Raw genomic sequence first — 12,344 nt, 5'->3', positions numbered from 1 at the left:
TTAAATATGTTATCCCTCCAGACATTTTACCTGTTGGTCTTTAATCTATGCTGTGTAACAGCAGAGCAGTGAGAAAACCTTGAACAGATGGTTGTCATAAAAAGGATTCAAGCAGGAAAAATTAATGGACCGTTGTATGCTAAATGGTATGTGGTATAAAGTGTTTGAATCAGAATGGTAAAAAATACAAGCTTTTGGCACAAAAAACCCAAAAGAAAACACCAACACTGATTTTATTGCTAATATGTTTTCATCTTCTAAGGCATTTTGTGTAAGTACTGTATGTGTTACATGTGTATATGTTACACTCATTATTCCACTATTTCGAAATTCGAATTCAAAAAGACCAACAGAAATTAAGTCAAAGTTGTTTTTTTTGGCCAAATAGGTCAGTTTTCGATCGAATAGGTCCATATACGGCCGGATTGGAATCGTACGAATCATAATAGCGCATTTGATCAAATTCGAATCAATGCTTTCCCAAAAAAAACTCAGAGTCCACCAATTGACTCTACATTTTAGATGGTGAATGGTCAAAGTCTAATTTTTAAAGAAACAGTACATGATAAATTTTGATATTCGAATTTTCGATTTTTTTTCAAATTCAAATCGAATTTGGACTATTCCTTAGTCGAAGTGCATTCAAAAATTCATGAAGAAATAAAGAAGTTTGCAATTGACCATATAAAGGGATTGAAGCATAATATATGCCGAAAAAAAGGGCATAGATTATGCTTCAATCCCTTTATATGGTCATTTACAATGTTCTAGTACGATGGGCATGCTTTGCGCATCTGGATGGAACGCTAGTGCGTTCCACCGGGTAATAGAAACAATGGGGCATGCTTTGCGCATGCGCCAAATTTGAATGGAACGGAAGTGCGTTCCACTGGGTAATATAGACGCATACTTCCTGTCATTAGCCTACACTAGGCGGAAATGACGTCACATGCCCAAATACATGCGGTTATGGGACAGATACGAGTTTCTAAAAGGTATTTAAACTGTCAACTGCTTACAATCGTTCTGCCTTTTTATACTTTTTGTAATTGTATAATATTTGGCCCCTGATGAAGACCACTCATGTGGTCGAAAACGCGTAGGGCGACCTGCTATTATGTAAGTGTCTTATAAAATTATTTTTGTATCTTTAAGACTGAGTGTGCAATCCTTAATTTTTGAGCTGATATATTTTAGGAGGCTTCTTTGGGCGGCCCCCTAGGTATTGGCACCTCAGCATTTCTTTTTGGGTGTGCGCCTTCCAAACTGCATTCTGTTCTACACAGCATATAAGATCTGTAGAACATAATGGTGTTATTTTTTTATCCACTATCTAACCTGTGCCATATAGCCTTTTTTCAATTTCCGCCATTGCTACACAGCAGCTTGTTTATATGAACTATAGTAGTGTTTCTGAAGCAAACAGATCAGTTTTACCAGTGCAGGGCAACAGTACATTATATTTTCATTACTTTAAAACACATTTTGGTGTTACTGTTAATGATGAATAATCCCCTTTTAGAGTGTAAGCTCTTTTGGGCAGGGCCATTTTTACCTTTTGTATTGGTTACAAATGCTGAATTCTTAATCATTTTGCAAGTTGTAGACACACATTGGCTTAACATTTTTTGAGGGTCTATACACATAGTAACCAAAGGAAAAAATGGCAGGCACAGATCCCACAAACAGGCTTGTAAAAGAACTGAGAACTTTATTTAGGCCAAAAAGTAGATTTACACATAGCCTTTTGCTTTTCATGCCAATAGGCACTTAATCATATGCTGTAGTGATAGGCGAATGTATTCGCCAGGCTCAAATTTGCGCAAATTCGCCCATCACTAATAGGCTGTACAAAAAAACCCACAGGTATACTTGATATATACCCCAAACCCACCAATCCCCAGAATTTTTAATTTAATTAACCAAATTAAAAAATGCGAGGGGCATCAAAAACTATATGAAAATTGCATAATCTACTTTGTGGCCTCAATAAAGTTCTTGGTTCTTTTACAAGCCTGTTTGTAGGATCTGTGAGTGCCTGCTGTTTTCACCTTTGTTTGGATACCTCCACCTCGAGCTGTAGGTCTGGGGCATGAGCACCAAGGCCCCATATATTACCGATGAGACAATAACCTTTTTAGGTTTTTACATTGGGACTTTTTCTTTAAGTGCATTATCTATATAAATAGTAGTCCCAGGATGAATAATATTTATATACTATATATTTTTTATATATTTTGTATCTGTGTTTGTGTATATACTGTTCCATAGAAAAAATATTACTTTTTTAAGCTTTCTTATCAACACTTCTAAAAACAAGTCGTTTAGACACACAATGGATATCTATGGGGCCTATTTATTAAGCATCTAATTTTTCTGGTCAAGTTTTTAAGGTGAAAAATCCACATTTTAAGAGGGGAAAAACCCTCCTTTTTGAGATTTATTATGCCCCAAAGCTGCTAAAAATCAGAAAATACTCCAGCTAAAACCTGTTGAAGTCATGTAAAAGATAATGGTAGATGTCCCTTTTACAATTGGAAGATGTTTTTTGCCTTCATGATTTTTGAGGGTTATGTGCTGTTACGTTTTGGGGTGAAAATTCTAAAAAGTTGAACAATTCGAATTGTCACGCAATTTTGTCCATGCATTTCCCGCATGTACAAATTTCGTTCAGATTTTTTAGTAAATCAAGCCAAATCATGGTTGGGAGTTAGGTCGAATTTTTATTTTTAAAATAATGAGAAAAGAGTTTTAATAATTACTCCCATATGTGTACAAGTCTAAGGGGACTTTTTATTAAGCCTCAAATTGTTCTGATCAAGTTTTTTTATGGAAAACATCTGAATTTTTAAAGGAAAAATAGAACTAAAGTTTTTCGAGATTCGTTATGTTCTAAAGCTGCTAAAATCAGAATCCGAAAATATTTCAGTAAAAATCTGTCAAAGTCATGGAAAAGTTCACCTTTTTGATGGAAGCTGGCTCACCCTTTCTTCAGCAAGTGAGGAACAAAGCTGCTACCCTTACACCAAAGTACCATCTAATTAGAGCCCAGTCAGATGTTCACGAAGGAAATTCTGTAGGCTCCCTACATGATCATTTTGTTGGCCTGAGTGCCAGATATTTGTATTAGCATGATCTGGCCCTTCACTGTGGTGACCACAGCTTTACGTTTTGGCTGGCAGAGAGTGTATGTATATATATATATCTATATATCTATCTATCTATCTATCTATCTATATATATATATATATATATATATATATATATATTTATATATATATATATCTATATATATATATATATATATATATATATATATATACAGTATATATATATATATATATATGCATATATATATATATATATATATATATATATATATATATATATATATATATATATATATATATATATATATATGCATATACAGTATTTTGCCTTTGTGTTAAGTGTGGCCAATGGAAAAATAATCAGTGTATGAAGTATGAAGAATCTGACAAAAGCAGATATAATAGAGGGGCTAGCGTTTTATTAATGTATGGAGAGTCCTTGAAATCTTTTGAATATTGCTTTCATGAAATGGAAGCATGCAAATAATGTCCTCATAATTTAAATTGCTTGTGCAAAATTATTATTGTGTATCTTGGCTGTGTTCAGAAAATGTATAATACAATTCATTCTGCTTATTATAAAGATAATTTAAACATGTCTTGATAATCCCCTTGTCTGTATTTCACTCCCTAGGGAAAATATTCTCATCATTTAAATGTAGAATAATTTGTATGACTATGTCTATGAAAGTAAAGCTTAATTAAATGTTGTGAGCCTGTTGCTATTAATAATTATGACAAGTATGCAGCTTAATTTGGGAAATAAAACTTCTGCCAAATTGGAATTGCCTATTTATACAAGGTATTCACCAAATCCACTATTTTTGCATTCGGCCGAATCCCAAAGTGAAAGATTCAGCAGAATACCAAACTGAATCTGAACCCTAACTTACATATGCAAATCAGGGATAGGAATGATAACAAAAAGTCATGTGATTTTAAGGATTCGGTTCAGTCAGGCACAAGGATTCAGTTGAATCCTGTTGAAAAAGGCAGAATACCGAATCCTGAATTCAATGCATCCCTAAGCTTATAGCAAATTCAGAACAATGCCAAGATGTTGTTGATGTAGTAATTGCAATTAAGTCAAAGTGGTAAAATCTTATACTACTAATATACTACCATTCATTTGACATTAAAAAATAATTTTATCCACTTGCAATACTCATCCGGCCAAGGGTAACACTGTGCCCCAACTTTATCATTGTTAATATTGGTGAGCAGCCCAAAAGCCTACATTCACAAGCTCAATGGCAGGTTTAAAGTGGCATAATGTTCACTGTGAATGCAGGAATGATGAATTGCCCATATCCTTCTGGCATTCTATCGAATTCTATGCTTATGATGAATTGCCCTTATCCTTCTGGCATTCTGTTGAATTTTATACTTACTTGGGAAAGGCCTTTGCTGTTTTAACATGATGTCAACATAAATTATTTTCAGCTCCAAATGCAATTGCCAATTAACTGGGTCACACTATAACCAGTAAGCAGAATTGTAATTACAATAAAAAATACACTACACTGGAGTGAATGTTTAAATACATTTTATTACAGAATTTGGATATCAGGTTATATAAAAACCAGCAAGTCCAGCTAAGCACTCATTCGAAACCAGAGATTTCTTCCTAGGTCAGCCCCAGTCCTTACTGGAGCATGACCAGTAGATTAAAACATATTATGACAGTCTGGGGGTTAATATTCTCAAGATTCAAATTCAAGACCAGTAGGAAAAAAAAGGTGCCAGGTATAGCAGTAATATTGTTGTGATTCAAGAAGTAAAGGAATGGACAGACTAAATAGGAACAAATAGTTTTTATCTGCTGTCAAAGTCTAAGTCTATACATTTTATAGTTACAGTTACCTCAGACTGTTCTGTGCCTGAAAAGCTGCATTTGTTTGATTTACCAAAAATCACATTAATCACAATGTTTGAAAGCATGAAGTTTTGCTATAGTAATGGATTTTCTTTATTGTGTTTGCTTAAAGGGTTAGGACCTTAAAGTAGTTTATTTTGACAGAAATGAAATGAAAGAAAACATATTGCACCCAGGAAATTCATTTCTATCTAAGAATGTATGAAATAATAAGACAGTGGAATTATAGTTCTATGACATTGGTAATTTGGGGTAAAATATTACCCAGACATTAATTTTCTGTATTCTGTCTCAAAAACAAATCAGATCATAGGGTTTATTTAAAGAGGGTCAAAATCAATTGATGCAGCCTTTGTCAGAATGGGTCTCTGAGCAGTATTTTAGTAGTTTCTGAGTTATTAACATTTTTAGCCCAGGCCTTAGGCTTATGAGCTCTCTCCTATACGGGAATTGCATAGACAGTTGGGTCATTGACCTTTAAAGATAGCTGCTAAGCCCTAAGCATTGTATCAGTCTACGTCTGGTGATAGACATGCAGATTTTATTCTTTGTGTGACCAATGTCTAACAATCTACCATTAAACATTCAGATTAAATAAATAACAAATCAGACAATGTTCTGGCCTTTAATTGAATGACAGCAATTGAACAAAAGTCATGCCCGACAAATAGTAGCGACAGTCACCCATTGATATTGTCAGATCTTATCAGTAGCCGATTCATACGGCTGTATATTTGCTTCTATGGCCAGCTTAAAACTCAGAGGACCATTCTGAGCATTTTAATTTTTCTATTTATACCTTTTAATCTTGGGTAAGTGCTCTTTAACCCACTGATGCTGCAGTGCAATGTTACTCAGGACGCTGCTGCTCTGTGAGTCAACAATTTTATTTTTATTGTAACTTTTTATTACTTATCCTTCTATTTATTCATCTTCCAATCTCTCACTTACACCGCTGCTTATATCACTACAGCACTACTACAGCATACTTAAAGTTTGTTCAAATATGGGCTACCACTTCTGGATGGCCATGCACAGTTCAGTATTCAGTACTGTATTATGTGTATTTTATAATACTGCATCTTATTTTAGCATATTAAGACTAAAAAAGGGCAAGTGCAGTAATACTAATAATGCTAACTAATGTAATAATTACATGTAACAAATGCAGAGCAAACTCTTTTACCTGGTACATTTTTCTGGAAATGCACAGTTTTGCAAGCAACAGCAACATACAAGCATTTCACTATGCTGTCTGTGTTGCCATGAAAAAGAGCAGGTGTCAATATTATATACCCCTTACCTTCCACATAAAGCAATGGGATTGGAGTCCTCCCCATCCACCCCACCCCCTCTAGCTTGCATTTGCATAGGAAACTGGCTACAGAATCAGCTACAGAGGGTGGTTGTTAATGTTATATTCTCTACTTGGAGTAAGGTTCTTAGTGCAGGCTCCGTATTGGGTCCACTTTTATTTCACTTGTTCATTAATGACTTAGGGGAGGGTATTGTAAGTAATGTATCAGTGTTTGCAGATGACACCAAACTATCCAGCCCAATTAAATCCATTCAGCATGTGGCATCCTTGCAACAGGATCTTGACAAACTGGCAATCTTGGCAGCTAAGTGGCAAATGAGATTCAATGTTGATAAATGTAAAGTCATGCACCTGGGATGTAAAAATATCCAAGCCACTTATACCCTTAATGGGACTGCACTAGGCATATCCATAATGGAAAAGGACATTTGAGTCCTTGTAGATAATAAACTTGGCTGTAGCAAGCAATGTCAGTCAGCAGCATCAAGGGCAAATAAGGTCTTGAGCTGTATTAAAAGGGGAATTGATGCACGGGACTAGGGGGTTATTCTTCCACTGTATAGAGCACTAGAGCACTAGAGCACTAGAGTTTTGGTCACCATCACTCAAACAGGACTTTATTGAATTAGAGAGGGTACAGTGGAGGACGACTAAGCTGGTAAAAGGTATGGAAAATCTTAGCTATGAGGAAAGACTGGCCGAACATTCACTCATCACTGGTAACAAATAAACACGTTAGTATAGCCAATAGATGTAAAAAATTTACTTTATTCATTTTTCATAATTTTTTATAACTATTATATTCTAAAATAATTTTTGGTTTTGAACATATGTGTCACGGTCGGCACCCTACACCAGAACAGATGCCAAGCACCCTGGTCTCGGCTCGACTTCACCAGTTAAGTGACCGCCTTTGGCCTCGGGAGGAGCCCTCGGCGTACTCAGATGCCACCTGGACTTAACGAGAGGTGCAAAGCATAAGTTCTGGCAGGCAATGGGGCACGACTGTCTTACAAGGATGTTAGAAGATAGGAAGCCACAGGAACAGGCAGGCCGGGCCAGCCCAAGCAGTAGAGAAGTCAGACAGGCCAAAATCAGGATGGAGAAAACGTGGAATGGTCAATGGACAGGCAGAGGTCAGGATTGGAGATGTCAGAATAGTCACAGGCTAGCAGGGTCAGGATTAGAGAGATCAGCGTAGTAAATCAGGCAGGCAAGGGTCAAACACGGCAGAGATATCAGGAATAAAGTAATAGCACCCAGGAACAAGCTAATTTGAACTTACAACGGGCAATTTGCTAAAACCCAAATTCCCCTCTTATACTTTTGAATTTCGCGCCTCTCGCGCTGACGTCATTACGTCAGCGCGCCTGCGCCTTTAAATCAGAGTGCGCATGCGCGCGCGCTAGGGAGCCGGCACAGGAAGAAAGCAGCACAGCGGGTGTCCACGCCGAGGACGCGGCGTGGACCCCGCTGCCGCTAGACCACCAGGGTAAGTTCCTTACAATATGTAAATGTACAAATTATTACTCAGCAACCCAGTCAAATTATAAAGCTTTGGAGGCATTAAACCTTTGTCAGTTTATATTACTGATGTTTTGTAGAAAAATAAAATGAGTGTTATAAAAGGGATTTATTTGTGAAATGTCAGTAGTTGAACAAGTGACTGATCCACCGGTATTTGTTTATGGATGCACAGTTGGTATGGTAAATGCATATGACTCAAGTGTTAGGGGTTTAATAGCAATGTGGCAGCTGTACTAAGTGCAGGAAATCTAATAGCATTCATTATTCAGTTATTGCTGGCCTGAAACAGATTGACACCCCCTGTGAACCAGAACCTGATGGTTAAGTAAGTGCAGTTTCTCAATCTGTCAAGTAATCTGTAAAAGGCTTTTGCATTTCTGATATTACGGTAATTATTTGTTTCTCTCTAATAGGTGTGTCTGTAACATTGACTGCAGCGGACATAATTTTAATCCTGTTTGTGCCACTGATGGTAGCTCCTACTCCAACCCTTGTCTGGTACGGGAAGCATCATGCCTCAGGCAAGAACAGATTGATGTAAAGCATCTACGGAGCTGTATAGGTAGGCAAATATATTCATTTTATAATTTGCTATGAACTCCGCACTGAGACATAATAAAATAATCTAGCTAACCAACATTTATATAATTTAATATCAATTTGACTGAATGCTTTTCTGTGTTTTGTTTAAAAAAAAATACACACACACCCCATTTACGTTGGTGACATGCTGAAGTCTTTTGTCACCTCTATTAAAGGGATGTTTTCCTGCTTTTTGTTTATTTTTGTTTTACTTAGAAATCAATTCACTAAATTTAATTGTTGATAAGAGAGGAGTAAATCTGGCACATTCTGATATATTATTTTTATGTTCTTTAATCCTTGTTTTAGATATATTATTTTAACACAGTAGGGTGGATTGCAAAGCAGGATTTTAAAGCAAATTAAGTTATTGAATTTAATGCCATTTTGAACATAGGAATCTAAATCTGAGTGTCAACTCAGTCCTGATTTAGCCAAAAAAGGATATGCAGTTTAAATAGCACACGCCAATGACATGACAAAGAATGGTCTGATCTGGGGGAACAGCTGGTAAGCTTAGATGCCTTTCTCACCACTTGGCTTTGACACATTCTATTTGGACAAACTATCAAGCTAGCTACAATGCAATTTGCAAGTGAACCCCCCCCCCCAAAAAAAAGTCCTTCTGAATACTGATAATATTTTACAGAATTTCTTTTAAAACTGAAAGTTCTGATATAAATAAAGGACATATGCAACTTTGGCTTCTATTTTTTTTTTTTATTCTTTTAGAAACAGATGAAACAAGCATAATGGGTAAGAAAGATGAAGGCCTACAAAACCGACCCGAGGTGAAAGGTAAATATTTCTTACATTCCATTTCAAGAAAATTACTAGGACAAATTTACTAAAAACGACCATAGCAAATATTTCCGCAATGACTTTTCAGATTGTCGCACAAAAAATCTGAATTGTTTGATTTTGACCCCAGAAAAGTCAAATTTTAATAAGTAACCCCCTTAATGTGTGAAAAAATAACCCTAATAACAAAAACTGCTGGTGCCAAGGGGTCACTTCTAAATTGACTATGAACAAAGGAATGTCATGGACAGACTGCACAAAAGTCCTGTTTTCATCAGCAACCAGTGGCTTAACTACAAGGAACCAGGCCCTCCTCCTGTAACCTTCAGACACACACACTGCCCCCTGGCTCCAGTTGGCCTCCTGCCTGTCAATCACTCCTTTATATGTGAAGTGTGATGACATTTAGTGCCCTGTTGAGGTGGGGCTACCATACAGCAGATCCCCACAGTTTGTGCATCCCTGCTGTATTTCCATTATACAGTAGCACTAGCAGCAGTTCTAGTCTGTGGTAAAGTACAGAGTTGCTATGTAATTTTGTATCCCATACTAAAGGGGATTAGTACTTGTATTCTACTGTCAAAGTCATCCCAGGTCTGGCCAGTCCTATGCTTACTTCACAGGGGCTAAGTTTTACCTGCAACTTGCTTTCCAACTCCCAAACGGTTGCCCTTTTTATTGGCCACCACTGGGATTACCTAACTGGGGATGATACGAGCTAAAACATGGAGCTGACCACTGCTCCTGTATAAACTATGGCAAAAAAGGGAAAGTTGTGCTCACCATTACTTTTTAAAAACTATTCTAGATATACACTCATTGATCAAAATCATTTTTCTATAAGACAAAACAGGATACATTATTAAATGACTCAGTAACTGCTGTTTGGAGATATGCCTGACAAAATGTAACAATGAGTAAGCAAGATATAAAACCTTTTTTAGGGGAAGAGTAAACCAAAGCACTACATTTTGAAGCAAAACCCTAAAATGAGGCAAGAAACAAACGGTATTAAACCTTTTTTTAAAAATGGTAAAATAATAAAATGTTAATTAGGTTAAATTTCTGATGATAAGATTCATTTAGCTAAATATTATCACTTAAGATTTCAATTTACAATTTTGCTTCTGAGAATGAATTTTAAAACCAGGAATTCAAATTCTAGGTCATAATGTTCCAAGGAATAAGGTATAATTTTTCTTACAGGCCATTATCTACATTAATGTCATACAAAATTAACTCATGACTGCTTAGACTTTGGTGTGAGTGACAGTCATGGGAGATAGAGGTGACACCCTCTCTGACTTGATTTTGTTACAAGAGAACATTGTTTAGGAGACAGTAATGGCAAAGGAAGCGGTTTAAATGCAGAGTTCAGGGGGCAGGCTATTAAATATTAAACAATGTGAAGAGTAAATTCTATTTTTAAAGTTTGTAAATTTTAAGGTGCATATTTATTATGCTGTGTAAAAAACAGTGGGATATAACACCACAGATCGCCAGGCTTCACCATGTAAAAATTAGCTCTAGTGTTCACATGGCGTAAAATTACATTATTAGCCATTTATTTTAGACAGCTTTTTACACAACTTTTTTGGCGAATTTCATTTTAAACAGCATAACAAATATTCCCCTAAAACAAACCCATTTTCTATTCATTACTATGGGATTTTAAGAAGGATATTTTTAAATGATGAACTTTCACCCATTCATAAATACGCTTTTAAAAATCCCATAGGGGTTGATACTTATATAAACACTCTATTTTGATAAATCTGCCTAAACGTTTCTTTGTGAGGTGAATGTTATATATTCTTTTACAGAACAGGGGAAAGTAATATATTTATGCACATTGTAGGGGCACATTTACTTAGCTCGAGTGAAGTATTAGAATGAAAAATACTTAGAATTTCAAAGTATATTTTTTGGCTACTTCGACCATCGAATTGGCTACTTCGACCTTTGACTACGACTTCGAATCAAACGATTCAAACTAAAAATCGTTGGATTATTCTACCATTCCATAGTTGAAGTTCTGTCTCTTTAAAAAAAACTTCGACCACCTACTTCGCCACCTAAAACCTACCGAGCACCAATGTTAGCCTATAGGGAAGGTCCCCATAGGCTTTTCTAGCAATTTGGGATCGAAGGAAAATCGAACGATTTTTCCTTTAATCTTTCGATCGAACAAATTGCGGTAAAAGGATTTTACTTCGACGGTCGAATAATTAACCCTCGATATTCGACCAATAGTAAATGTGCCCCGTAGTGTGATCAGTCTATACATAATATGGCAAGGTGTAACCTTTCTTCCAAGTGCTCTAACCACTTTACCTGAATAACAACATGAAGTGATAACTTCCTATTGATTCATAATAGAACAAAAAGAGCTGTCCCATGATGTTGGGAACATACAATAGTGGGTAGGTTCTTTTACTACATATAAAAAATCCAATGCTCTTCTCAATATATATTGGGGAATGTAATATTTGTTGCTAATGGCAAAATAGTTCACAACTCGTTTGCAATGCAAATAAATGTTCACAAAGAGAAAAATGTTGCCTTTGCAAACACTTTGCCCCTCACACGACAGTAGGATAACGATTGCAAATTTTATTGTTTGCGATAGTAGGCAGTGTATATAATAAAGCTTCTTTATGAAAAAGTTGTTACATTTGCTCCAAAAGCTTTGGTCACCTTCAAGCAAGTGTTAAAGGTTCACAATGCACAATTAAGATTCGCTGTGCACAATTAATATTGGCAATGCAATAAAAGCCTAATGAAGAATATTACATTGCGACATTAAAACCTAAAACTTCTTAATGAAAAAGTTGTTACGTCAAAAAAAAGTTTAAGCCACCTTCAAGCGGGGTTTAAGGGTTCGCAATGCTCAGCGAAGATTTGCAATGAAAGTATTTGATCACATCATATTAAATAAATAGTTAAATATTTTTTTACAACAGATTCCACTGATCAGAGGGAAGGGGATTTCATGGGAAATTATATTCCATGCTCTGAGAACTACAATGGCTATTGTGTTCATGGAAAATGTGAGCTGAGCTATTCAAGTCAGAAAGCATCATGTCGGTAAGTAATGATTTATAGAATGTATTTATTTGTTACTGTACAT

General features: G+C 35.9%; 1 protein-coding gene across 1 annotated transcript in view; it reads left to right on the top strand.

Annotated features, from left to right (window-relative positions):
• The window catches only part of tmeff1.S (transmembrane protein with EGF like and two follistatin like domains 1 S homeolog), a 132,114-nt gene that overhangs the window by 108,246 nt on the left and 11,524 nt on the right, over positions 1–12,344 (top strand). Inside the window, exons 6-8 of the mRNA XM_018269396.2 lie at positions 8,245–8,393; positions 9,146–9,211; positions 12,178–12,301. Coding sequence (XP_018124885.1) covers positions 8,245–8,393; positions 9,146–9,211; positions 12,178–12,301 — 339 coding nt within the window. The remainder of the gene's footprint in view (positions 1–8,244; positions 8,394–9,145; positions 9,212–12,177; positions 12,302–12,344) is intronic.

Source organism: Xenopus laevis, chromosome 6S (assembly GCF_017654675.1).
Source record: "Xenopus laevis strain J_2021 chromosome 6S, Xenopus_laevis_v10.1, whole genome shotgun sequence".
NCBI classification, from domain to species: domain Eukaryota; kingdom Metazoa; phylum Chordata; class Amphibia; order Anura; family Pipidae; genus Xenopus; species Xenopus laevis.
This window is presented reverse-complemented; position numbering and strand designations above follow the sequence as displayed.